Source organism: Drosophila biarmipes, chromosome 4 (genome assembly GCF_025231255.1).
Source record: "Drosophila biarmipes strain raj3 chromosome 4, RU_DBia_V1.1, whole genome shotgun sequence".
NCBI classification, from domain to species: domain Eukaryota; kingdom Metazoa; phylum Arthropoda; class Insecta; order Diptera; family Drosophilidae; genus Drosophila; species Drosophila biarmipes.
Window position 1 is genome coordinate 746332 of NC_066614.1, and position 27202 is coordinate 773533.

Sequence of the window (27202 nt, forward strand, 5' to 3'; positions counted from 1 at the left end):
ATATTAAAAAAAAAAATATTTCCTTTTTATACACCATTTTTTGACATCTATATATTAGGGTAGTCCCATTTTTATTAAATTAATTCCAAATTCTTAAAAATATAAATAAGTATATTTCCAATACTATAAGATAATATGTCAAAAAACCCCAAAGCTATAATTTGTGAAACAAAAATTATTTTCCCACCAATTTTCCGATCGTTCCTATGACAGCTATATGATATAGTCGTCCGATATTGATAAAATTTAATTCGAAATCCAAAACCAATAAAAAAATGTTACTTCCAAGCGTAGGAAGTTATATGTTAAAAAGCACCAAAGCTATAATTTGTTTCATATTATTTTCCCGCCAATTTTTTGATCGTTTCTATGACAGCTATACGATATAGTCTTCCGTTTTCGATAAAATTGAATTCGAAATTCAGAAGGTTATATGTTAAAACACATTAAAGATATAGTTCCTGTGGGAGCTAAAAGATATAGTTGTCTGATCCGGCTGGTTCCGGCTATATACTTCCTATATAGAAAGAAGACTTTCGGGAAAGTTTCAGCCCGATAACTTTAAAACTGAGGGGGACGGACAGACGAACATGGCTAGATCGACATGACGCTGATCAAGAATATATATACTTTATGGGGTCGGAAACGTCTCCTTCACTGCGTTGCAAACTTCTGACGGAAATCATTATACTCTCTGCAAGGGTGTAAAAACGTATGAAAATACCCACGGTCAAAATGTTGGTGTTTCGATAGCAGTCAGAACCGCAGCATCGAAACATCCTATTCTTTCTGACAAAACTGAAGTTTTTACTGGGTCTGTTGTTAAACAAAAAAAACAAATAAAGTAGTTTGAAAAAAAATAATTTAAATGTTCAACGAACTTTTTTATTAAATATATTAGAAGCTTTTAAGCTTTAGCTTCCCTCGCGTCCCAAAGAAACTTCAACATGTCTTACCAACGCATTCTTTTCAACTCCGATTCCCAATATACTAACAGGGTTTTTTAGGCGTGGCAGTGAAATTGGGTGTTCTGTTGGTGCTGTAAGCCGCCCAACATCCTGGACAATTGGTAGTAATTGCTATACTAGTTTTCCTATCTTAGAGGACGGCATTTTATTCTCCTCTAAGTACGGGGTGTTAAATTAAATTTAGAAATGAAAGAAACACAAAGAAACCACGTGAAAGGAGTGCAGATTATTATGGACGCCAAGAGTTTGCGAATGTTTGTGGGACTTGATTTTTGATTTCGCGGCTTGTCGGTAGGCCATATTGGATGAATTGCACGTGGATTTTAAAATCTACGGTCACACTACATAAATTTTCGACGCGACGGGTTCCAAAAGATAATCAAAATTCACTTAGAAAATGTGGCATTTTTATTTTGTATTTCCTTAGCCTATCTGACTACCGGAATGAAATAAGAGCCCAATAGTGGCCTATTGCTTCTCGCTAGTTTTTGGAAAAATAACCCCTTGATGTGATAGTGGATGGAAAGATGGTATAACGTAAATATACTTTAATCTTTAAAAATATAAAAACCACGTATATTTAAATGCCTTTAATATTATTTATTCTTTACGCCGTAATCAATACACGGTCACCTAAAATTAAATATTTCATTATTTCATGTCAAATTTTAGATGCCCAATTTACATACCTTTTTTATTGTATTTTACAAGAATTTCGTTTGTTGCTAATTTATAATTTAAACCAATGAAAAACTGATCGGGCTGACTATATTTTGTAACATATTTACAAATATTTGTATCTTCGAAAAGAAAGTGTTATTCCGACTTTTATACTATTCAGTATATTATATTTTTATGTAAACGCATATCAGCTTAGTTAAATTTTTTTATTACTGTTATTCCTTGTCCATTTGCTAGAAAGACTGTAACATATAAATGCAATACAAATTGCTAAACGAAATCTGCAATTGAAAGTAAGTTAAAAATGAATTTGTTGTAAATATATGTATGTTAAGTCAATATCGTATGGGCTCGTTTGTATATCGCTATAACGCTAATAGAGTTCGCCTTCCCTTTTTTATAGCTTTACTAGGTTTTGTATTTTTAAATAAAAAAGCAATAAAACCTTATTTTTAAATTTATTAAAGTGTTAACTTTTAAGGGACTTGTAAAAAAAATATACACTTTCGAAACTACGTAAAAATACAAGCTAAAGGGTTGGAATACGGTTTTAAAGCCAATAAATATCCACATTCGTTTTTTATGTTTAAGTTTATTTTGTTTTGATTATTGTCATTGACGCGACAGCCAGTCTTCGTCATAGTGCACTGGCGGGTCAACTGTAAAAGTAATCTATACTGCGTTGAAAGGGCAATAAAATTCGACGGTTCGAACTCCTTTTTAAAAGAAAGCCTTTCCGACTCTAAAATATAGATGTTTGATAGTGCCAATTTAGATTTCTTCGTAAGCAGCGCAAATTTGTAACGCGAACATTCCGTTCTATAATGTTCGAGCTAGAAACCAATTGAAACTGAAATGTATATGTATCAATACCAACCCAAAACGCCGTGGATTTTTAGAATCTCGCTTTCCTGCTCTTATATCTCCACCTCCCTTTTGCTTCCATATAATTCCATATAATTATACCCTTGCAGCGGGTATAATGATTTCAGTCAGAAGTTTGCAACGCAGTGAAGGAGACGTGCCCCACCCCATAAAGTATTATATTCTTGATCAGCGTCACTAGACGAGTCGATCTAGCCATGTCCGTCTGTCTGTCCGTTTCTACGCAAACTAGTCTCTCTTTTCTATTGCATGTAGTATATAAGTCGGAGCCAGGATCGGACAACTATATCTTATAGCTTCCATAGAAACTATCGGGGATAAAATTGAAAAAAAATTGGGTCTTCGGTGTTTTTTAACATATAACCTTCTAAGCTTGGAAATAACATTGGTATTGAATTCCGAATTAAATTTTATTAAAATCGGACAACTATATCATATAGCTGCCATAAAAACAATCGGAAAATTAGTCGGAAAATATGAAAAAAATTATATCTTTCGTGTTTTTTCACATATAACCTTCTAAGCTTGAAAATAACATTTTTTAATTAGCTCTGAATTAAATTTTATGGGAAAATAATATATAACAAATTGTAGCCTTGGTGCTTTTTGACATATAAAATTCTTAGCTTGGAAAAAACAATTTTTAATTAGTTCTGAATTTCGAATTAAACAATCGGAAAATTAGTCGGAAAATATGAAAAAAATTATATCTTTCGTGTTTTTAAGTTTCTAGCTTGAAAATAACATTTTTAAAATCTTTAGGAACTTTGAATTCAATTTAATAAAAATCGAACTACTATAACATATAGATGTCAAAAAAATGGTCCATAAAAAGGAAATAATTTTTATTAATATCACTGAAGTCAGCAACAATCCTTAAAAATTTGACAAGGTATTTCTTATTGCTGCAAGGGTATACAAACTTCGGCTTCCGATTATTAACTTCCTTTCTTGTTTTATTCAATTTCAATTAAAATATTCGCTATAGGATTTACAAAATCACAATACTGGTAATATTTCATCATGAGTTCGAGTATGGAAAAGGCAAAACACTTTTTTGATGAAAGTGGTATCTTAGGACACATCAACTTTAAGGATTCACGTGACTTGATTCGTAAAACATCGACAATTCACATTGACATTAGTCTAAAGAATCAGGTGAGGGCTTATCTGATTTTTATAGATATTTTGACACTTTTTTTCAACACAGATTCGAAAAACGTCTTTATGTCTGCGGTCAAGGGTAGTTAACGAAACTAACGCATTAAACAGCTTCGATGATACCATACTCAGTCTTCAAAACGAAGTCTATAACATAAGAGAAACTTTAGACAATGGTGAGACTAAAATTATAACTCTCCGTACTGAAATTGGCAAAATAAAGGTAAGAATTTTTATAATTGAATAATTCCCATATAACTCCCTAAAATATTAGATAATGATGTTATTCTTATACAAAAGAAGAGTGCTATTCAGGATTCAGGCCTTATATATAAATTACTTAAAATAAAAACAGTCTTATCCCTACTATTATGTCAGGTATGAACTTGATTTTTTTAATTTTGTTGTTATCATGTCAACTTGGTGTAGGGCTTAGGGGTTTACAAAAATATATATGTTTTCGAGTTAGAGGCTCCCTGTACACCCATGCGTCACTCAAAAATTGATCCAAGATATCGTTCATGGAATATAAGAAAACATTTTGTTTTATTTTTTCTGAAACGAATACTTTTCAAAACCAGCCATACGGCTTTCGATTTGTCACAGATTGTTGCAAACTGAGTTTTAGCATATGAAAGACGCACTAAACTTTCGAATTATTTGCTCAATATAATTTATACAATTTTTCTTCTGATTCTAAAACTAAAAACAAAAACAATGTAGAACGCTATAAAGAAGAGCCTCGACTATAAGATACCCGTTACTCAGCTAAGGGGAGATATAAAAGCAGCAAAGCGAGATTTTTAAGCGTTTCTTATCCGTACTATATATATAGTTGTGTGGGCGGCATGTTTAAGTGACAACTTTTATTTTAGGGAAAACGATAGGGTTCCGCAACACAAAGGGATTTTATTAAATTTATTTAGCTTCAAATTTGTAGGTGCGGCACCCGCCTCTATGACTCTATATGAAAGAAAATACTATATACGTAAATATTTGATGATCTGACAATAAAAGTTTACCATAGAAGCTATAACAATCATAACAATTAGTTATATATCTTAGTTGGTTATACCTCTAGAATAAACCCTTTCTTTCAAAAAAATGTGCCACGCCCACACTAACGCCCACAAACACAAACGCCATATAAAATCTACTGAAATAGACGGTAGGTGGCGCCCTAAAATATCACTTTGCTGCTTATATATATATATAAGGAGCACCCTTAGCTGAGTAACTGGTATCCGATCGTCGAAACACTGGACTATAGCGTTCTTCCTTGTTTAACATATAACCTCCTACACTTGAAAATAACATTTTTTAATTAGTTCTGCATTTTGAGTTAAAATCGGACGACTATATCATATAGCTGCCGAACAATCGGAAAATTGGCGGGAAAATTATGTGAAAAAATTATATCTTTGGTGTTTTAAAAAAAAACCTCATAACTTTCCCAAAATTAAAATGTTTGTCACTTTGTGGGTTTGTATGCATCACATCTTAGTTTTAGGGTGATGCATAAATGTAAGAAATAACTCAATATAGAAAAATATTGGAAAAACCAGCTAGTTTTGCAAAAAAAAAAATGATTTAAAATCCTTATAGTTTATAGTTTATTTTTGTTTTTAATTTTCATTCAAGTTCTGAAACAATAAAAGAATAAAACCCCAACATCATATATTCAAAAACAAAATTTTCAATAGTTTTTGATTATTCCCATGTGATCTTTACGATATAGTTTTCTGTTTCGACTCATTCCGACTTTACATATACTACCTGTAATTTAAACACGACTTTTGGAAAGGTTTCATCCTGAAAGCTTCAAAACTGAGAGACTAGTTTGCTTATGGGAACTGGGAGAAGGGAGAAATATCTTATGCGTGGAAAGTGTTAGGAAAGCAAAGCTCAAGCCAGATGTGGAGCATCCCCGCGCGGGATCTCACCGCCACACCTTTCACCCAAATGACTGAGAGGCGCTGGCGTTTATCGTAAGGCTTAAATTCAAATAACGATTTAGTTCGAGATAAAAATTAGGATTTAAATCATAATACTCTAAAAGATTCATGTAAGTCATAGTTTCATCTACAATAATTTAAAGTCATTTGAGTGTAAATTTTTGTTAATCTGCAAAAAAGTTAAGCTGGTTATCAAAGTCGGGAGTATCAATTAAACATAGAACAACGTTATAAATAATGACTGTTCTAAGCATCGTTCTACGTTTGGCTAGGAAGCGTGAGTTAAATAAGAAATAATGAAATAATTATTGAACAATCTTTTTTTTTAATTTCATGGTGTTACTAACATTGATTATTTCATATGAAATAATTAATTAATTAAAAGACGGATCCGACCCCATAAAGAAACACCATGAAATTAAAAAAAAAGATTGTTCAATAATTATTTCATTATTTCTCTGACCGTTTCTTTGACAGCTTATATTTTAGTGTCTCCCGATTTTTATTAAATTATTTCAAAATTCTTAAAAATACAAAAAACGATATTCTTAATAGTTTAATATAATATGTCAAACAATACTGAAGCTAAATTTTCATTTTCTTTTCACCTTCTTGATTTAGTTCTTAGATCATAACTCTTGCAAGCAATTGTAAAACTAAATTTACAATTGTTGTAACTTATGCAGACAGACATTTTTGTTTATTTTTTGGCAAGCGGCGCTTTGTTTTCTTTGATATTAACTTTAAATCTTCACTCAAATCGAAATAATAATTAATAAGCATTCAATGAAAAGTTGAATATGACAAAGATAATAAGACCAAACAACGCTTAGCCAAAAAGGCGCAGAGATGTTTCATTTTCTTATATTTCGGTTAGAAGGGAATCCTAAAGCAACACATATTAAGTAGTCATTACAATGTACACAAAATTGTGAAATATCTTCTTAAACTCAATTGTATTTTTACAGCAAGCACTTCAAGCGATAATGAACGTCCAAATGGAAACTCGCAACCACTCTGAGCAGATCGTTGTAAAAATACAAAATACCACACCAAATCTTTGCCTATTTTGCCAACCTATAAATAATTTATAAAAGTATCTCCAAGTGGCAGCCTACCGTTTACTAATAAAAACAGAAATAATAGTCCAAATAATTATAGTTCAAATTAAAAAGTTTTGGTTGAAAGATTAAAAAACAAAGTCTGGAAAAATGTGAATAAAATATAAAACATATTGCTTTCCTTTTTTAATTTTGTTTTTCCAAAAAAAAAAAGTAATGTATTTTTTCATGCCGAAGCAGAATTATCAGAGTTAATATTACACTTTATTGAGGTTAGCCACATCTGTTACATTTGCAATAATAGCGTAATATATACAATAAATTAATAACGATATTATATTATATTTTGTATACTAAAAAGTTTAAAAACTTAGTTTCATAGAAAGCACTTCGTAAAGTTCGGGGAAAACAAGACTTGCACTCATCCCTAAAATTAAAATTACAACTGGAGCATTGCAAATTGATGCATGTATAACTAAATAACAAAGTACAAATTAAAACAAATGGAGGATTCTATGATTGGTAGCATTAGTAATAACTGAAAATTCTCCTTTCCTAGATTATTTGAACTTGATTACAACAATATATCCTTACTCCATGAATAATAAATTATAATTTTACATATGGTATTTAGCTAGTAGAGAAAACGGTTGAGGCCTCAAAAATGTTTTGTATGGTTATTCTTAATTGGTAAATGTATTTCCTAATTGTAAATAATGGCCTGAATTTGTATGAATAAATCATTCTTTGATAACATAAATTATACGAGGAGCCTCTGTTAACCTATTTCTTATGACATAAAGCATTAATTATTTCTCTATCGTTTTGGAGATACAGCCATTTGACAAGTAAATTATTTCATTTCATAAAAACAATCGAAATTAAATTCAATTTATTTTAAAATCTCAATATTCTGCCTCAATCAATATTTTCTGTACAAAAATTTAGTTTGCTTAAAATCTATATTTTTAAATTATATTTCAATGTTTACAAGAACAATATTATAAAGATAATATAGCAATGTCTGCTTATTTGGTTCCAAAGAAATCGGGTAACGCAAAATTCGTTTAGTATTACCTAAGAGCGCGAATACTACTCAAAAGCGATTCAGCCTTTCTGTTTATAATTTAAAGAAATTATAAAAAAAAAATTAATGATATAAAAAGTTTATAAAAATAAAAATGTATTTATAAGAATTTTTTAAGAAAATTGAATAGAAATTCATATTTTAAGACATTTATATCAAATAACTTTTTAGAATAGTAATTTTGGTCAATTACCAAACACAACAAGTTTGACGGATTATTCTTTTATTGCCTTATTGGTTGCACCTTTAATAATATCAAAATTTGTAATTTAACTCAGGCCTTCAAAACCTAACTTTTGTTCAACTCAACCAATGAGATATATAGGTTTTATTAGCACTGCCCATCCGAAAGTTTGAGAACCAGCTCCAAATAGTTTTGTAGAACGTCACATTCATTGGCATGGGAACAAACGAAGCCACTGACACCGACACGTTTTAAAATAGTGAGTAATACCTTTGGAAATAAATTTGATATTAGTAAGGTTCTTTTCCGCTTCTGAAAAATCCATAGAATCTGTATGCATTATAATATCGCTTATACGGACAGACAGACGGAAAAATTATTCACTTTATAGGTTGGGAACGCTGCCATCTTCCGTTTGCATTATTTCGACGAATCAAGTATGCAATTTTCATCTACGAGAAAGGGTATAGGTACTTTATATAACAATAATTCACATTTTAGTTCTGTAGAAAAGATAAAATGTTGCAGAATACTGGTTTACACTCAAAAAATAAATCAAGATGTTCATGCTTCTGGTTTCGTTTGTCAAACAGCTGTATGAAAAATAGGAGTTTAACTTAGGACCCAAATATAGCTTAGATCCAAAATATCATAACTGACTGTTCTCAAGAGCAATTTACTTTGCTGCTGACTTGAAGGTATTTATTTATTCTAAGTTATGCCTATAACGTCGAAGGCGCGCGCTGTTTTCAATTTTTGGATCTCCCGGTGGTGGTGAAATGTTGCATTTATCTTGTAGCTCAGCGGAATATATACTCGTTGGTACATTATTTGATTCTTCGTTTTGAACAACTTGGGTCCCGATAAGTCTTTGTTTTTCCCCGCTAACAGTATTGTTATCATCAAAATTTCCTAACATTGTATTGGAAATGCCACGGGTCCTTTGAAGATATTTGAATGTGATTAGAATTTAATGTATGAATAATACAAAATTACGGGCATACCTGCTGGAAGTTCGTGATCGAGGTCTTTGGAATTTTAATTGCAGTTGCGTTTGATCTGTGACATACTTTCCTTCAGCAGATTCCCTTCGACGACGTAAACCTAAATAAATAAAACAAACTTATAAAATAGGATAATCAATTTTCGACACAAAAGTTGATATTAAAACTTTTGTTGGTTGAAGGTGCGATCGTCACTATATTTTCGCCTCGTTAAGAGGTGATTTTGTTTTATATCAGAAGTTTTCCTATAATCCATAAATTTTCCTAAAATTCGTAGAATTTAATTTTTTAATGAAAACTGTTTAAAAGAATTTAAATGATTCCAAGAACCTAAAATAGATTAAAACAGACAGTGCTAGATGTTTTGAATGAGTAAATGTTGCCATTTTTGTTGACTAATAACTTTAAAGAGAACTTTTACAACAATTTTTGGGCTATCCACTTTAAAAAATTGCCCAAAACCGTTAGATAAAAAAAATTGAATAACCTCAAGGGCTGTACACCTTTAAATGTCATTTTAAATCGTTACATCCGTTTTTGAGAAATTAGAAAGGAAAAAAAAAATTTAACTAAAAGACTTGGCCCAAAGGTTTAGACCAAGCCTATAGCTTTAGTACTTCACAAGTTACGGGTGTACAGAATTTAGTTATTTCTAGCTGTTTTCTCGCCAATCTAGCTAGTTTTTCGAAAAGTGGTACAATCAATGTAACTTTTATGAAGCTCTTTAACATCATAATTTCTAGGTCCTTCAAATAGAGTCTGGCAAAAGAAAATGTCAATGCTCAGGAGGTGTAAGATTCTCTGAACTGGTTTTTTAAGAATGTGTCGTATGCACGGGCTATACACCTTTACATTTTATTTGAAATCTTTAGAGCCGTTTTTAAAAAATCAGAAAAAAGGCTAAGCAAAATCTAAATAAAAAAAATTGGCCCATAATTTTTAAAGGGTGGTGCTTAGACAAATCATGTTCAAAAGGTGTACGTAGTATTTTCGATTTTTGTACTTCATAAGCTATGAGTATACAAAATGTAGCTATTTATATCAGTTTTCATGCTAAAGTAGCTAGTTTTTCCAAAAGTGGTATAACTAATGTTCCTAAAATGAGATGTTTAACATCGTCTAGAATTTACAGGTCTCTCATATAACGTTTTGGACAAAAATACAAAACAAACAACATAAAATTTTCCTTTTGATATAATCGTGAAAATCTTGTTTTGCGTATTACTTTTGAACTGATCATCTGATTTTGACAGTTGAGGTGTCACTCGGCGCATATTTTAATACAACTAGGTGAAAAGCGGTTATTTGTCCCCACCGACCCCAACAGATTAGATTTTTAAAATTTTAACTTTTACACTTTCACGGTTCTTTTAAGATTACTGTACATTTTAATTTCTTCGTGTTATATAGTAGTCACCGTCGCACACCCTCCTGGTGCGTTTCGGCACTACGTGAACTGCCTTCCACAATGATAAAACAAATGGGTTCTGCGTGAGCAATTACAAATCTAAATACAACATGTAAGCTGGGACCAACCTGGGGTAAGATCCGTTATATTAGGAGGATATTCTAAAGCAGTGGAGTATGTGTTTGTTTGGGGATTGAAGGGAATTTCCGGAAGGGCGTCTCTGGGCTCCAGTGTCTTAGATGAATATACTGTAGTGTCAGCACCGGCCCAAGATGCACATTTTGACTGCCGTATTGGGATTTTGCTGGGATTTAAAAGCGGAAGATCACATCCTGAATCAGTTTCCCTGTAACTGTCAGTGCTGCCTCCTGTAAACGGAGTTTTGTAGTCACCTGATTTGTAATTTGGTTGATCATTCAACGCATTGCATGTTTCACTTTTTCCGTTTATCTTCAGGTTATTGACGCCGGTAGCATGTATGCTACAGGGATTAGCTTCGATACAAGCTTCGGTTTTGTCCGTGTAGGTTTGTTTCTTACATTTGTTCGCCGTATTTGATGGTAAAGCTATCACTGCAGCATTTTCTTCTATTTCATCACAGAAAATATTTGCTTTATCAGAAATGCCAGGGTCTGGATTTGCGGTTGTAGTATTTTTAATAGGTGCCAGCGCATCATAGTAAACAGAATCGTCCAGATGAGAGGTCTCTATCCAAGTGAATTTAAAAAATATGTTACTACTTATTTACTTCAAAACTAATTATAGAAACGATATAAGGTTTTTAAATTTTATTAATATGGTCAATACAAAAACAAACCTAGTTCAGCACTAAGCAACATCACGATTAAAAACAAAAACGATATTGTTTAAAGAATTCTTCAGAGCCCGTACTGCATTTTAAAGGGATAGACAACGTTTAGACGTTGTGATAGTCGTTTTTCTTAACAATGCAAAATTTTTACCAATAAACCATACATCTCATATTAAGTCAGAAGATAATTCATTGCTTTTATGTCACTTTTTTTTTATGTCAAAGTTATTGTGTCGGTTAACCACTTTTTAGGACGTTAAGGCGAGTTAAGTTGTTTTTAATAATTACCTTTTGGGATAACACGAATTTCCAGTCGGCCACTTATACAACCGTTGTTTTCTTGGACTGCTGAACTTAAAGCTACATTACTTCTTTGGCAAGCCATTGTCTGTACTTTCCATGGTTTATTGGCGTCTTCAGCCAACATTGCATCAGAATTCGAATGAATCGGTTGGTCGTCAAATAAATCGGCAACCGACACGTTAGGAAGGCTTCTTCGATGTTTCAATTTAGCTTGACTATTATTTGAAGTATTTAACTGAAACGTGGCGTCCTCTTTAAAAGGGGAAGGAAGGACAACCCTTGAAACTAAAGAAGTGGCAGGCTTAGCTTTATCCAATGGAGTGATATCTGAATATGTTTCTCGAACACAAACATTCCTTGCTATGTCCATGCGATATACCTAAAAGTTAAAGTCAATATTGGTATAGCACGCCTTTTGTTCTGTAGTAAAAACAACATACAAATTTCTATTTATCTATTTTATGCGTTTTTAACTATTAATTGGTTTACGGATTTTATATTAAAACACCTAAAATGTCTTCCGCTTTCTTTATTTTTAATTATTAATATGCTTACTGTGTCATCAAATGCTGCTTGTTGCACAGCCGGTGGTTCCAAGTCTTTACGTAATACATTACCCATTGCAGGCTCAGACCAACAGTGCGGTATGGAGATTCTCAACGCTTCATAATTCTCGATTCCAGTTATGTTTAATGTATATCTGTGAAAAAATTAGTAACTATATTTTTGAAACTTGAAACGCAAAAGATCGTGTCCCTTTAGATCGTTCCTTTAACAGTAAGTATTAAAAAAGGATGAACCCTATAGTCGGGTGCCTCGGCTATCAGGTACCCGTTATTCAGCTTAAGCCAAAGGGAAATGGAGATATATTAGCAGCAAATCGATTTTGTAAATCGCCGACGTGTATGTTATGTTGGCGGCAGACAGATTTGAGCTTTTTGGACGTTTGTGGGCGTGACAAACTTTTTTCAATCGGTCGGTATTGATGAGACAAATACATTTGTTTTCTAACATAAAAACGGTTCGTGGATTGTGGCCGTTAAAATGGGCGTGGCACACAATAATACGAAAAAAACCATGTTTTTTTTTCCCTGACGGCACAGTTAAAATGTATTTACTCAACGAATGGTACATTAAAATATCAAATTTTTACAAAGAAATATTCAACAAGAAATGAAGCTAACATGGCTAGATCGACTCGTTTTGTGACGCTGATCAAGAATATATATACTTTATGGGGTCGGAAACGTCTCCTTTACTGCGTTGCAAACGTCTGACTGAAATTATTATACCCTCTGCAAGGGTATAAAAATATGGCAATGGTAGCAATCGTCCGAATGCTTTTCTTGAATTTGAATTGAAGTGCGGTGCCCCCCATAACTCGTTTTGAGTCTTCTAGTTTTTTTCGTTTCCGAGATCTCAGCGCTCACACGGACGGACGGACATGGCTCGGCTAGTAATCCTGACCAAGAAAATATATATGATCTTTATGGTGTCGGATACGTTTCCTTCTACCTGTTACAAACTTTCCGACGAATCTAGTATACCCTTTTACTCTACGGGTAACGGGAATAATAAGGAACAACCACGACTATCAGATACTTGCTAAAGTGAACAACAGGAATAGGTATTGATGGATTTTACGTTTATTTTTATTTTAATTTTAGGTAACACAGTTTTGGCCGATTTGTGGGCGTCAGAGGTAGTGTAGTCTGGTCGGAAAAACGGATCGGAAAAAATATCGTCATCAAAAGATACTTTAAAACAAGTGAAGAAGTTAGCTTCGGCAGGCCGAAGTTTGCCTACCCTTACAGTAATAAGAAAAATTCGATTTTGTAAAAAGTCGGCTTATTATTAAAAAAATCTTTTTTAAACCATTATATTATTATTTGTTAGCATGTTAGGGTCATCTGGTTTTTATTATGATTGCGATGGTTACAAATGATGGTTTGGAAGAAAGAGTGGTAAAATAAAAATGTGGATTTTTCTCTTTGAACCAGTGGGGATCGTTGTACTCTCACTTAAAATACGCATCGAATAACACCTCAACTGCCAAAATCGAATGCTCTGTTCAAATTTAAATTTTGCTAAATGTCGTTAGAAAGTTATTTCGAAATAGTATACTATATATATTTTATTATTAAAATATTATACTATTAGCATTTTTTAAGCTTTTCTTCTGATTGCTCAAAACGGCCCTAAAATTTCAAAATAAATTTTAAGCTGTTTAGTTCTTGAGATTCTTTAACTTTCAACATATGACACGATGTCGTAAGAAGTCCCGTTTGAAAGTTATTAATAAAAAAATGGCTTCCTTTGCGAGTTTACAACACTATTGAACTTTTTTGTACGTATCTAAACTCTATTTGACGGTCCTGGAATTTTTTGAATATGTTAAACAGCTTAATATGAAAAAACTCCATAGTTTGGAGGGAAAACAGCCTTACAAAACATAAATTGGTACGCCCGCTTATGCCGTTAAAAAGGGATTTTTGAAATACTTTGTACGCTTTCCTAACATTATTTGTCTAAATACCATTGTTTAAGGATTATCGTCGATATTTCTTAACATTTTTTCTATTTCTCTAAAGTGGCATTAACGATTCTGGGCTAAGCCTTAAAGTGTGTACCCATTGCATTCCTGAACGTTTACAGCATGAACACATTCTTGTATAAAGTCACGTTTTAAAGTTTGAATTCAACAAATATTGCCACATGTAATAGATTAAACTTTTTTTGCGTAACTATTAATATTAGGGTCGTAGAATCATTTAAATTGTCATTAACAGTTCTAAATAAGAAACTTGAGATCTATACTTTTTGTGAAAGTAGATGATTTATAATATTGGATTTAAAAAGAACAAGAAAGGAAGGTAACTTCGGCAAGCCGAAGTGTGTATACCCTTGTAGTTATAAGAAATAATCAACTTTAGTAAATACTTCTTTCATATTATTTTCCCACTAATTTCTCGATTTCGTCCGATTTTGATATATAAAAATTTGTGATTTTAAACAAAACAAGGAAGAACTCTATAGTCGAGTGCCCCGTTAATCAGTTTAAAGGAGCAAATGGAAAATAAGCAGCAAGGCGACATTAAAAAGAGCTTGCGCTGCGCAGGAATCCCGGGAATCTGCATGCCAAGTCCGAATCTTCTAACTTTTATAGTTTCCGAGATCTTAGCGTTCATAGGGACAGACGGTCAGACGGACGGAAGAACATGGCTTGTCGATTCGGCTAGTGATCCTGATCAAACTTCTGACTGAATCGAAAGACAATTATATTTCGTTTTCGGCAAACATATACGTTATTAAATAAGGAAGAACGCTATAGTTGAGTGCCTCGTCTATCAGATACCTGTTACCATTGGAAAGCACATCCAACCTGCTATCTCGGTATTTGGTTTGTGGGCGACAGACAATTTTAAGCGTTTTAGCCGTTTTGAGGCGTTAGAATAAGCTTGAAAACAATTTTTTAGGTCAATCGAAAGGTTTTGTGAGACAAATAGATTTCAGCAAAAAATGTCTAGCATGACAACTGTGGCCACCACAGTTTTGGGCGGTTGTGGGCGTGCCACATTTTTTTTTGGTCAATCGAATTTTGTTCTATCCTAAAAACTGTAGGCACTACAGATTTTCGCGGATTGTCGGATTTAGAGTGAAACAAACTTGCGCAAGAAGCACAGGTATCTGCTAGGTCTGACTGTTCTTGCACTTATACTTTCTGATGAATCTAGTATACGCTTTTACTTTACGAGTAACGGGTATAATTATAAAAATGATACGTTATCCTAACTAGCCATCAGCGTCTGTTCGTATGAACGCTGAGATGTCAGGATGTATACGAGCTATAGGATTGAGGTATTAGGTCCTTCACCGCGTTTCTGACTGAAATCATAATACCATCCGCAAGTGTATTACAAATGTTATTTCTTCTTATTATATATGGACACAAAAATTTACCATGTAGGTATATATGTATGCGTGGGACTTACCTTTTCGGTTTTTCGTTCCCTTCGATTGGAGGTTTAGTTAATATGCCTGTATCAGTGACGACATTTTGGCAAAAATGCTTGGCTTCATTTAAGGGCAATGGAATATCCAGTTTAATCAATTGCTCCAAATTGGGTTGCGACTGCGAGTTGAAATGTACGTGGTAACTTTCATGTATTCTTATAAGTGCGTTAATACATTTTGCAACATGTGGCAACAATTGGCTTTCAACTACGCATGATTGCAATTATTATTATTTTAAAATAATTTTATTAATATTAACGAGAATGGTTGAAATGGTTAGTCACGATTACAGGAAGACATTTTAAGCGTTCCATATATGTATTTTAAGTAGTGGTTATTACCTGTGGTTCTCTGTTCCATTCGTTATCTGTAGTGTCCTCTGAGTCATCAAACTGGCTCTTCCATTGTGATGCCAGCGTAAGAGCTCCGCCTTTGGTTACCTGTTGTAATGCTGAGACATTCTCGTCGTCTATTAAAGCAAATTGAGTCACCGAATGATCACCTGCAACACTGCTTCTGGCGGTGTTGCTTCCAGTTCCACCTCCACCACCTGCTGATCCAATATTGATTCTATGAATTGGATTTGTGTTTCCGCCAGAGGAAGATGGTCTTAAATTGGTAGACGTTGCCGAACGTCGATTAACTTGTGGCATGAGAGTTATTCCAAAAATTTGACCATGCTGGTTAATGGCAAGTTTGGAGGACGAGCTGTTCCCGGCGGCTGGACCAGCATTGGAGCTTGAGGGATCTTGTTTTATTGATAAATCAGTCCCTTGTTGGATGTGGCCCCCCGTTGTTAGATCATGTACACTCATTGGAGGAGCTGTAAGCACACGGAGTCGCCCAAAGGTTGATTTCGGTTCCTGCGATGCTCGTTTGTCTTCGGAGCTCTTTTCGTTTGCTACGTTTTCCAGTTTCTGTACTTGCTGGTTGGCGGACTCTGGCAAATTCAGCTTTTTCACTTGCGATTTTTGTTGCTGTTGTTCCCCAGACAGGAAAGCTTTATTAGCACACTCAGCGTCATTTGAATCCACGAATTTCTCTTCAAATATACTTTTAGGAGCGACGTCAACTGTACTTTCGGACTCTGCATTTGGTTTTGTTGGTAAAAACATATTTGGTGCTTTATCTTCCAATTGTAGATACTGTAAAAAAACTGTGAAATAAACAAAATTTTGTATAATTTAAAACTTACAGAATTGCCGTATACCGGCGCGGAATTGTTTTGATTCGTAGAGGAAAAAGATGCAGCCCCTTTTTGAGGTTGAGAGTTCTTTGTATGAACCTGCACATCATGGCTTCCCATCCCTACCATTGGTGACTTGATTGGTACACTTTGCATGTGTGGTATTGCCGCTTGAGAGTTTATAGCTAACGCGGCCTGCTGCTGGAGCATTCCTTTCGGTGTGATATTTTGATTATTTGCAGTACAACCAAGTTGTACGTTGGCTTCTCCTGATGTTTTTGGTTGAAATGCCAGTGTGGTTGCGTTGCAGTTTTTATCAACCTTTAAAAAAGAATAACATTTTTATTTAGATGAACTGAAGGCTTCATAGTGAGTTACCTTTTCTTTAATATGTAAGGGCTCGGTCGCTGTAATATGAGCGGTTTCGATATCACCTCTCTTTCTGACCTATTTAATAATTTAAACAAATGATTTTTCATTAATCGAAAAAGCAAAAAAGATTAGAAATAACTAAATAATGTCAATAAAAAAGGTAAACATAGTCAGCACTAACACAAGTTTTCCCCATCTAAAGGGCTTAGTACATACTTGAAGTAAAGGGCAACACACACACGCGCGATTTTTAAGATGGCATTCTTGAAACTTCGCTGAAGAATAATACTTATAATTTACTTGCATTAGTTTGTCAAAAAAAAAAAAAAATGTTTGACTACCTGCGTCGATTATACTAAAACTACGCGCTTCCAGCGACAACTAGCGAAAATACCGCAAAACTTTTTGACAGCCTAATAATATTTTTTTTATATTAGTAAAAATAAAATTCATCATATGTTATCTGTTTGACACTTTGCTTTAGCATATGAAGTAAAATATCACCTTATCCAGCAGCTTTGAGCACTTACATATTCCGTTCCGCTTGCGTTAGATGCTGCCACGGTCATTTGTGTTATATTCCCGTGAATGTAATCATTTTTAACAGGAACTGGCGGATTGCCTGATGTACTTATGTTGCCAATAGTTGCAGAGTCCACCTTTTCCCAGTCGTAAGGGTCAGACTCCTTGACGCCGCGTCTTTTCATACACCGCTCAAATAAACCGATAAGCATCTATAAGTGTCAACAATTTTATTTCTTAAACAGTTCCTAGATTCGTGTAATATTTGTGTTACCGCGTAATCCGGTCGATCTGCATAGGTAAGAGATTGAATATGCTCCAAAAATTGCTTTAAATCTGACGGCAAATGTTTTAACAGTATTCTGTGGTCGTACTTCTCTTTTGTCAACCCAACTTGTTCCTTGTCTTTTATTTTTCGCCACGGTAGTTGTCCGTTTACGAATTCCACGAGCATATAGAACAGAGACCACAGATCGTCGTGCCGTCCCATTTCCCTATTGCGATGTGCATTTATAGAAGCATAGCGAACGGTGCCGCGAAATCCAGCTGCAGCTCTTGGACAACGCACTTCTCCAGTACCAGTGGTATACTGACGTGCCAATCCAAAGTCTAGCATATAGACGCGTCGACAATTATAAGGCAATCGACCCACGGAAAAGTTGCTCTAAAATGCAAAAATTGGTTGACTAACTTGTATACTTTGAGTATCCCGAAATATTAAAAATCAAATGGTTTTTAATAGTACGGGGCCAGGATCTTAGGAAAATAACTATTACCGGTTTAATATCACGATGAAGAAATCCCACAGAATGTATAGATTCAATGGCCTTCAGAATTTGTAACCCTAACCTAAGTGTTGTACTAAGCGAAAATGCGCCACGCGGCTGAGCGCGGCGAAGCTCAGCTAAGTTTTTTCCTTGAAGCTGCATTACCACATAGTTAAAACGATCATTTCGTCCACATCCGATGAATCGACATACATGCTCCTTCCCCTGTAGTTTCTTTAGAACGGCTACTTCCATTTTAAGCACCTGCTTAGGCTGGCGGGCGGATTCTACTTTAAGGGCGACTTGTTCTCGAGTTATAAGGTCTTGTCCCTCGTAAATTTCTCCAAAACCGCCTCCACCGATTTTACGCACCACCTGCATGGTAAGAAACAAACATTTTTATGTAAATTGGTGTCCATTTGAACTTATTTCAAAATTATAGAAGAAATCATGAATAAATACTTATTTATGATGCCCATCTAAGAAAAATGTAATTCTGTAATCGTCTTTTAACTACCCGTTTCTCAGTACTGAAGTACGATGGAGATGGTGATATGCAAGCAGCAAAGAGATTCTAGTCAAGATAGCACACATTATTTTTATGTAACTTTTTAATGAATGGTACAGTTGTGGCATGTAGACATTTATTTATAATATCATCTTCGGTAGTAAATTAAACTGGAAAGTAATCTATAGGTATTTAGTTTTCAAAAATCCGAAGGGGTGTAGAAACTTTGTCTTTTCGAAGCCAGCTTTTGTCAGCGTCTCATTGCTTTAATATTCCAAAAAAAAAAAGTTAACTTCGGCAAGTCGAAGTTTGAAAACACTTTCAATTATAAGGTTAGTAACACCTGTTAAATTTTTTAGGATTGTTGCTAGCTTCAGTGATATTAAAACAAATTATTTCATTATTCTCTCCCGGTTTCCTTGACAGCTATATGTTAGAGTCGTATAATTTTTATAAAATTTAATTCAAAATTCTTAAAATTATAAAAAAGTATATTCCCAATATTATAAGAAAAAACATCGAAGCTATAATTTTTCATATTGTTTTCCCTTCAATTTTCCGATCGTTCGTATGGTAGCTATCATAGTCGTCCGATTTTGATAAAATTTAATTCGAAATTTACAACCCATTAAAAAAAGTTATTTCCAAGCGTAGAAGGTTATATGTTAAAAACACCAAAGATATAATTTTTTCATATTATTTTCACACCGATTTTCCGATTGTTCCTATAGCAGCTATATGACATAGTCGTCCGATTTTAATAAAATTAAATTTGAAATTCAGAAATAATTAAAAATGTTATTTCCAAGCGTAGAAGGTTTTTTGTTAGAAACACGAAAGGTATAATTTGCTCATTTGCAATATAATATAGTCATCCAATTTTGATAAAATTTAACTCGCAATTCAAGTGTAATTAAAAATGTAATATCCAAGCGTAGGAGGTTATGTGTTAATAAAACACCAAAATTATAATTTTTAAACATTTTTCTTTCCAATTTCTATGTGAGCTAGAAGATATAGTTGTCCGATACGGCAAAAAAGTAAACTTTTGGGAAAGTTTCAGCCTGATAGCTTTGAAATAGAGAGAGAGACTAATTGGAGTAAAACGGACGGACGGACGGACAGACGGACATGGCTAGATCGACACGTCCAGTGATCCTGATCAGGAATATATATATACCTTATGGTGTCGAAATCGTGTCCACTGCGTTGCAAACTTCTGACTGAAATCATTATACCTCTGCAAGGGTATCACAAATCAGATGTATCATATAGATAGAAACGATGGGATATTTAATGGAAGAACAAAAGAAAATATTATAACTTCGTTATTTATTATCATATTCTCTTCTACTTAAACCTTTTTTTTTTCAGAAAAAAGACGTTACTTATTTTTTTTCCTGGAAATGTAAAAGCTCTGCACATGGAATACCTATCTGGGAACAACTTTCAAGGGTATAGAATCTGTGGCATTCCACCGTAAGAAAACTTTTTTTTAAGAAATAAATCTAAGGCTTTTGCACACAAACATTTTGCTAAACAATATTCGCCATGATTTTAACATTAAGAACTGGTGGCCAGACATGAGGATTACAAAAAGTCAGAATACAGAGTATAAATTAAATCTGAAAAAATACTTTAGACATGAATTATTACTATTTGAATTGGCCATTAGTTTTTCAGCTACAAGTCAAACTTTATAATTCATTTATTGGTTCTCCAACCTTCTTCAAAAATAAATACAAATGAATTTAACAATTTAATTTAATTAATATACCTTTGGTGGGTTCATATTTATAGTCAGTACTTGTTCTCTGTCCGCATCTATACATATGTACATACAAATTTAAATAAAAACACACCTTCCAACGTTCCTTTACAACATGTCCCGGCTGCAGCAAATCTTCAGAAGTCATTTTGCAAGATTCCCTCTCCTTGGGATTTAGCACGATTCCGTCCCTTTCGGCAGCAACGACCTGATTTTGGCCTGGATCAGGTTCTGAACCGGGATCAACTGCAGGGGTGATGGACGATGGAACCTTAAAAGTAACGCGGCTACGAACCCCTAGGCGGTTGTGCTTCGCTGGCAAAGTGGCCGACCTCTGCAGGGCATTTGGATATCGGTGCTCCTCTAGTGCTTCTGCGTTTTCTGCATTCGCCCCCGAGCTGATCTGCTTTAAAAGACGGGATTGCAGGATAGCACCCGCGAGCGGCGGTGGTTTCGATGGGGGCGGTGGATGAAGCCTAAACAGATTCTTCTGGCAATCACGATTAAGACTTATGTACTGCTCCTGATTGCAAGGAGGCTGACATGTATGGTTGTGATTACCATCGCCTGGTGATGATGCATTTTCGTCGTTTCTGAAAAATAGTAGGAATTGCATTGTAATGCATAACTTTCTTACGCATTCATATATTTTTGAACATGGTTTAAGAGAGACTTACAGATTTATGAGGCATCGTCTACCTCTCACTTAAATATCACCTAAATATTATTATTATCGTTTCTAAACACAGCAACGAAACATTTTTTTAAACAAGTGCCAGATTTTGGCAGCCTGCAAAGTGGCCGAATGAATAGCAAAAAAATGTAGCGTTCATTTTAATCTTTTATGTCATTTCCAAATCGAATCAATCGGCAACAATAGGATTGCCAACAAAATACAATATATGTACCTAGCAATCGATATTTTCAAACATAAAATATATAGGGTATTCCCTGAAAAGCTGGTTCAGTTAGGTATAGCTGGTAAACCATCGATAGTAACTGTATAGATGTTTTCTTCGAATCCAATCATGGTATCGAGATAGTTTCTAATTAATTAATCTGAATGCAGCAACAAATAACTGACGCAAAAGCAATTAATCGGTATAAACAAGCCGTAGGCGTGAGAAGAGAATTGCACACTGTGTGTTCTCTATAAAAAATGATATGGTCCTAAATAACATGGGGATATTTTTAAGGTCATTAAAATTAATATAGAATAAGATTTCCAATCAGGCAAGCGAAGAAGGCACCAGAGAGAGTCGAGGCCACTTAATAGAAAATACCCCTTACTCACAATTACAAACCGCGCCGCCTAGCGAAGACTATACTACTATGTATATAGCCGCTCGTAACGAGTGACACCAATCGAAAGGTATCGCAAAAACTAAGATATTAGAAATATCGATTTGTATAAGTAAAAATTTAGAAAATTGGAGCTGCTGGATCAAGTTTCTGGATACGGTGGGGATACACTTGCTTTCAACCTAGTTTTATTCTAGCTGATAATACGCGTCGCATAACACCTCATCCGATGTCCCGTTCAAAAGAAATTCCAAAACCAAGATTCTTCCTCCCGAAATAAAAATGTTAGCCCCTTTGCTTTGGGTTTGTATGTATCCCATCTTAGTTTTCGGGTTTTGGGAACCCTATGGGTGTATAAAGTAGCTCGAAATAGAAAACTTTGTTCTACGACTTTTGGAAGGACTAGATTAAGATTCTAATAATTTCTAATCCAACAATGCTACGGATACTATATGTTTCTGAAAAGACATTTAGAGTTATGAGAAAAATTTATTTTTTAAAACCACGTTATAAATATTTCCTCAAAACAAAATCGAACGATTCCTTTTTAAATTTTAAATCTTATAGCCCTTGAGAAGAATTTAGAAGATTTTAAGCGATAAATACAGCAACCCATTACTCTTTAGTATGAAGAACATTTTGTTGCTTACCCATAATCTGTACGCTTGTTGCTGCGCGATCGCCTCGACCCCTTATCCTGTTAAGAGGCGTAAGGGTGTTTGCAGTCGTTGAGTATTCACAGAACCATGCACGCCAAATCCCAACTTTCTCGTTTTATAGTTTTCAAGACCTTGGCATTCATACAGACGGACAGAAAAACAGGTAGAAGGGAATGGCTAGATCAACTCGATCGTGCTCCTGATCAAGAATATACGCTTTATTGTACCTGTTACATACTTTCCTACGAATCTAGTATACCATTTTAGTCTACGAATAAGGGGAAACTAATTTGGGCTGTTGGAGCCTTTTGAGTATAACCCTTCCTCGTATACGATTCTCGATACGATCCTCTATAACGCAACCACAAATGTATGTTTTAATTTAAAATCCTTGGATCCTCCTGAGTAAAAGTCCAGGGTTCCACAATATAGCCCACATATTGATTTAAGTGGCCCACATAAATTCACATTTTTAATTTTCCTTTAATACATGGTCCGATATTGGATTCAAAGAGATTTGAGGATAGTTTTTATTAGATTTGCTATTTTCTCACTAAGGAAGAAATCGGTAATACACGGTAATCGATTAAAACTACACACAAGAACTAAATTAATAAAAATAATTGAGTTACTTCTAACTAAAGTTTTATAGTATATATATATTTTTAATAACTTTAACTTTGCAAAATTGAAGCTGTTGCTACTAAATTCCTAGGTTGTTAGAATACTCGCCAAATAACACCTCTAACACCCCTAATGTTCAAATCCCATAAAAATGCAATGAAAAAATTTGTCCATTTTTTGTGGGTTTGATTTGGGATTAAACAATTTTGATATACATTCGGAAAAAACGCGCTAGTATAGCGGAAATAAGAAAAAAACTTGATTTCAAAGGCTTAAAGTTTATAAAAAACTTATGTTACAAATACGAGCTATATGTGAAATACCTAATCGTACTAGCATTGCATAAATTGTCTAAATACGATAGATTTAAAGGGAATGGTAAGGTAAATATTTTTATTTTTAAGCACTTTTTAGATATTTAGTTAAAATTGTTAAAATATAAATCAATTTTATCCTTAGGCAAGGATAAATAAATTGACAACTTCAAAAAAATTTAAATTTTAACACTGATATTTTGGAAAGTAGCAAAGAGATAATTAGTTTTTTAAATTAAAATTTGTCGGTCTGAAAAGAAGCGCAACATGCCGCGCCCACTCTATCGCCCAAAACTGAATTGTATTTGTCTCTTTAATACCTATCCACTGACCTAGAAAAGTTTGCCACTAACTACTTAGGCAAGGATAAATACTAGTTGCCCAAAATGGTTACTCCGGCGCATATTATTTTAACTTTCTGAATAGGTTCAATAAGAAAAACAAACGACGTGATGCGATTTTTCGAACATTATAATCCGTGAATGCTTGACAACATTAATATATGTCTATCGGGAACAAAATATTTTAATATTTATTTTAATAATATTTAAAAAAAACTCGTTTTTTTTAGACAAAAACTATGATGTCGAACATGCTTTTTTAAATATCAGCAAGTTATATAGGAGGGCGTGTTGAAACTTATCGATTTATTTAAGAAAATCATGTGGTCTAGTAATTTTTATTAAAACAATTCTCGTAAAATCAAAATGATGTAATTTGTATAACTTTATATTAAGGAATATCACTGTTAACTTTCGTTCATTGTTTTCGGTGTCATAGGAACGCAATATTTCTATTTCCACCCTTCACAAAGAAACATCCCCATTTGTATGACAGCTTAATATTCAAGGCAAATATGTTAAATGTAAAAAGACACATAGTTTATGTTTTTGATTCGCAAATATTTCAGTAGTGATTTCAAACGTCCAAGTTAAGGAATTTGGGAAAATTAGATGTGGGGGAAAATTAATACACAACTAAATGAGAAATTTGTACACATTTTCATTTCTTACATTTCATTTCTTGCTTAAATTTTGCTGATATAACCTACCAAGCGAATATGGCTTTTAGTTTATTTGTTACGGTGTCATCAAAGATTAGAAACCTTTTTTATCTAAAAAGTCCTTTTGTTGTTAGTGTATAAAACAGGGTTACAAATCGTCCCTTATTTAACTTCGATTTTCAGATTTTTCGCACACTACAGCAACATTTAGCTAATTAATTTATGTATGATTTGATTGCTATTATATATTTTAGCATTTTCACGGAACTAAAATACAAATATCGATTTGTTAGCTTCAGTAAGCTTTTCCATCCAAGTAAAGTTCTCTTTTAAAGCCAGCTGACAAGGAATAAGCTCAATTTTCCAGGCGGGGATTGCGCATGCTCCCTTATTTGTGAAGCGAAAGGTCCTATTCGATTTGTAAGCTTTCTATCGAATAACAATTTACGATTGGCGATCGATTGTTCATTTAGTGCAATAAATTATAAATTGTATTCAATAAATTAGAACATACCTGAGGTAATCTTGTAAATGCATGTTGGCTGAATATGGGTTGTTCCTAAACGTGCTTATTTATTTATTCTCAGGTTAAAAGGCAATTGCAAATGGGAACGTGGCTTGCAACCATTTGTGCTCTGTTTTCAAATTTTACAGTGCCTAAAAGGTTGCGAAGACGAAATTAAACATTTTGTTGCTTTGTGTCTATATGCTAACACTTTTATGAATCAATATGTATTTACACTTCTTACAAATTTGATCACATTTAAAGATGATAATATATAAAACAGTGCTCACGCGAAGAATATTACACACATTTTTTTAAGATTGAATGATGTAATTATTATGTGTTCTAAATTTTAATTACAGAAGTACTTAGTTTGTTGTTCTTAGGGATTTAATCTTTGCAGTAAACGTTTCAGTCCTGTTGGTATTCTCTCTTTCAAAGTTCACCATATATTTCAACATATTTGTACATACAAAAACGAACGTTTGTACATACAAAAGTGAATGTATATATATTCAATTATATAGCTGCATTCGCGTATCTATTTTATTTATGAATTCGTTTATTTACGTAAAGTAGGCGAGCGTGTGATTTGTTTGACTATTTTTAAATTCAGATATAATTATAGGGGAGTTCAACATGAACTTCAAACGAATATCACTGAATACTTCGCGCGAATATATATTTTCTAAACTTGTAATTGTTCACAGTTACAATTTTATTTATTTATAAAAGCTTTTGAAGAGTTAATTAGTGTTAAGAGTTTATAAAGATCGATGTCGAGTACATATAAAACATTTTCCTATGCAATATCTTTAAAAAAGTCTGCGAGAGCTTTGACAAAAATGTTCCATCACCTAACACTGAATCTTTTGGCATTTCTGTGCACTATATGTATTCACTTACAGTGGGAAAAAATATACTACGTACAGTATATACTACGGCAAAAATATACATTTGTTTTGAAAATATGACAAAATATTTTAAGAAATAAATACAAACAGTCAACCGATGGAGAGTTTTATATCAATCAATTTTTAACTATTTTGGCTTCATGATTTTATGATCTAATAACAAAAACGGGGGCTTTTAACATCCCATATGTTCTGCTCTGTGGACTATAAAGAGTAAAATATTAATACAAATTGTTCACATAATATGTAGACAAATTAGCGGCAACCGTTCATCTGATTCCATTCAAGCTTGGTCTTGGTGTTTCCATGTGAAAGTGACAGATTTGTTTGGGTTTTAAAGGACGGACGGAAAATTGAAAACTGATTTGCCTTCTTCTAAAATGTATACTTCATTATGCAACTTTGAAAAAATATGTTACTGCAAATTTGAAATAAATGTTTACTTCTTCAGTATTTTATTAAATATTCAGTATATTTTTAAGTTGTTTTTGCGTTATGTAACGGTTTTAAGACCCGTTTACAAGAATAGTACATAAAATTGGTTAATTATTTAAGAAGAAGACCAGTTATGGGTATTATTTGGATTTTACATAGTGATGAACAAAATTGGAGTCATCATAGACCTTATATAAATATATATAGAATATTCATACTTGGCATGAAGATTCCTAGGCTTCCTACGCAGCGCAAGCTTGTTTCAGCGGGGTGCCACGCCCACTCTAACGCCCAAAATCTGAGAAAATCAGTAGCGCATACAGTTTTTATGATAGAACCAAATGTATTTGTCTCATCAATACCTATCGACTCACAAAAAAAAGGTGCCACGCCCACTCTGCTGATTCATCAGTAGACCCTATATAGATGGTTTCCGCTTCAGAGACTTTTTATCCATAAGAAATACACGTATTACAATAGATATCACTCGCTTTGGCGCAAATCGATTTAGTATCTCATCATTTTGTAAAGATATGCATTTTAACTGCAAAATTGTTGTTATGGCCTAGTACTTAACCTAACAAAAACGGGGAAAAATTTTTTTTACCATTATTTTTACAAATTTACGGTCGTGCTGGCTTGAATACAAACAAACACTTGTAAACAATAAATAAAATAATATTGCACTTCCATAAAGAATAGGACTAAACGCAGAAATAGCTACTGCGTACAGCAATAGTTATATTGGACGAAGACAATAAGAAGCGCATAGATATTGCTGGGTCATCCGTATTTGGCTTA

The 27202-nt window shown here is 33.6% G+C and overlaps 2 protein-coding genes and 1 long non-coding RNA gene across 9 annotated transcripts in view; 2 read left to right on the forward strand and 1 right to left on the reverse strand.

The window, feature by feature from the left end:
• The first annotated feature begins 1612 nt into the window (after positions 1-1612).
• LOC108035988 (uncharacterized) overlaps positions 1613-27202 on the forward strand; it is a 29904-nt gene continuing 4314 nt past the window's right edge. Inside the window, exons 1-4 of one of the 4 annotated variants that reach the window (XM_017111836.3) lie at positions 1613-1942; positions 3523-3692; positions 3745-3918; positions 6619-6884. In XM_017111836.3, the coding sequence (XP_016967325.1) occupies positions 3558-3692; positions 3745-3918; positions 6619-6744 (435 nt within the window). In that variant the 5' untranslated portion in view covers positions 1613-1942; positions 3523-3557 and the 3' untranslated portion in view covers positions 6745-6884. Of the gene's footprint in view, positions 1943-3522; positions 3693-3744; positions 3919-3969; positions 4060-6618; positions 6885-20251; positions 20641-27202 lie in introns of those variants that run through there. The other 3 variants (XM_044091306.2, XM_044091307.2, XM_050887072.1) reach the window with 3 other exon arrangements.
• On the reverse strand, positions 6931-25184 carry LOC108035986 (tau-tubulin kinase homolog Asator). Of its 4 annotated transcripts, none has more exons than XM_017111830.3 (14): positions 25062-25184; positions 20740-21238; positions 18379-18744; positions 17877-18266; positions 17611-17814; positions 17087-17155; positions 16718-17029; positions 15864-16667; positions 15501-15640; positions 12064-12208; positions 11494-11887; positions 10523-11101; positions 8987-9086; positions 6931-8923 (listed from the first exon to the last, which is right to left on the reverse strand). In XM_017111830.3, the coding sequence occupies exons 1-14, from the start codon at positions 25082-25084 to the stop codon at positions 8689-8691; spliced, it is 4260 nt and encodes a 1419-aa protein (XP_016967319.1). In that variant the 5' UTR covers positions 25085-25184; the 3' UTR covers positions 6931-8688. The 4 variants fall into 4 exon arrangements, 2 of the variants coding, with proteins under 2 accessions (XP_016967319.1, XP_050742981.1); XR_007763894.1 differs by lacking the exon at positions 25062-25184 and having other exon boundaries at positions 8903-8923; positions 10523-10698; positions 10787-11101; XM_050887024.1 differs by lacking the exons at positions 12064-12208; positions 15501-15640; positions 25062-25184.
• On the forward strand, positions 24596-25408 carry LOC122817875 (uncharacterized). The gene is made up of 2 exons (XR_006367454.2): positions 24596-25066; positions 25135-25408. It is a non-coding gene; the product is annotated as an uncharacterized LOC122817875 (long non-coding RNA).

Excerpts from the sequence above, each read along its gene's own strand:
- LOC108035986 (XM_017111830.3), bottom strand. The coding sequence starts at position 25,084 with ATGCATTTACAAGATTACCTCAG. Across the intron at positions 18,267-18,378 it reads TTCATCGTGATATTAAACCG|AGCAACTTTTCCGTGGGTCG; the intron begins GTAATAGTTATT and ends TTTGCATTTTAG. Across the intron at positions 17,815-17,876 it reads CAGATCGACCGGATTACGCG|ATGCTTATCGGTTTATTTGA; the intron begins GTAACACAAATA and ends TGACACTTATAG.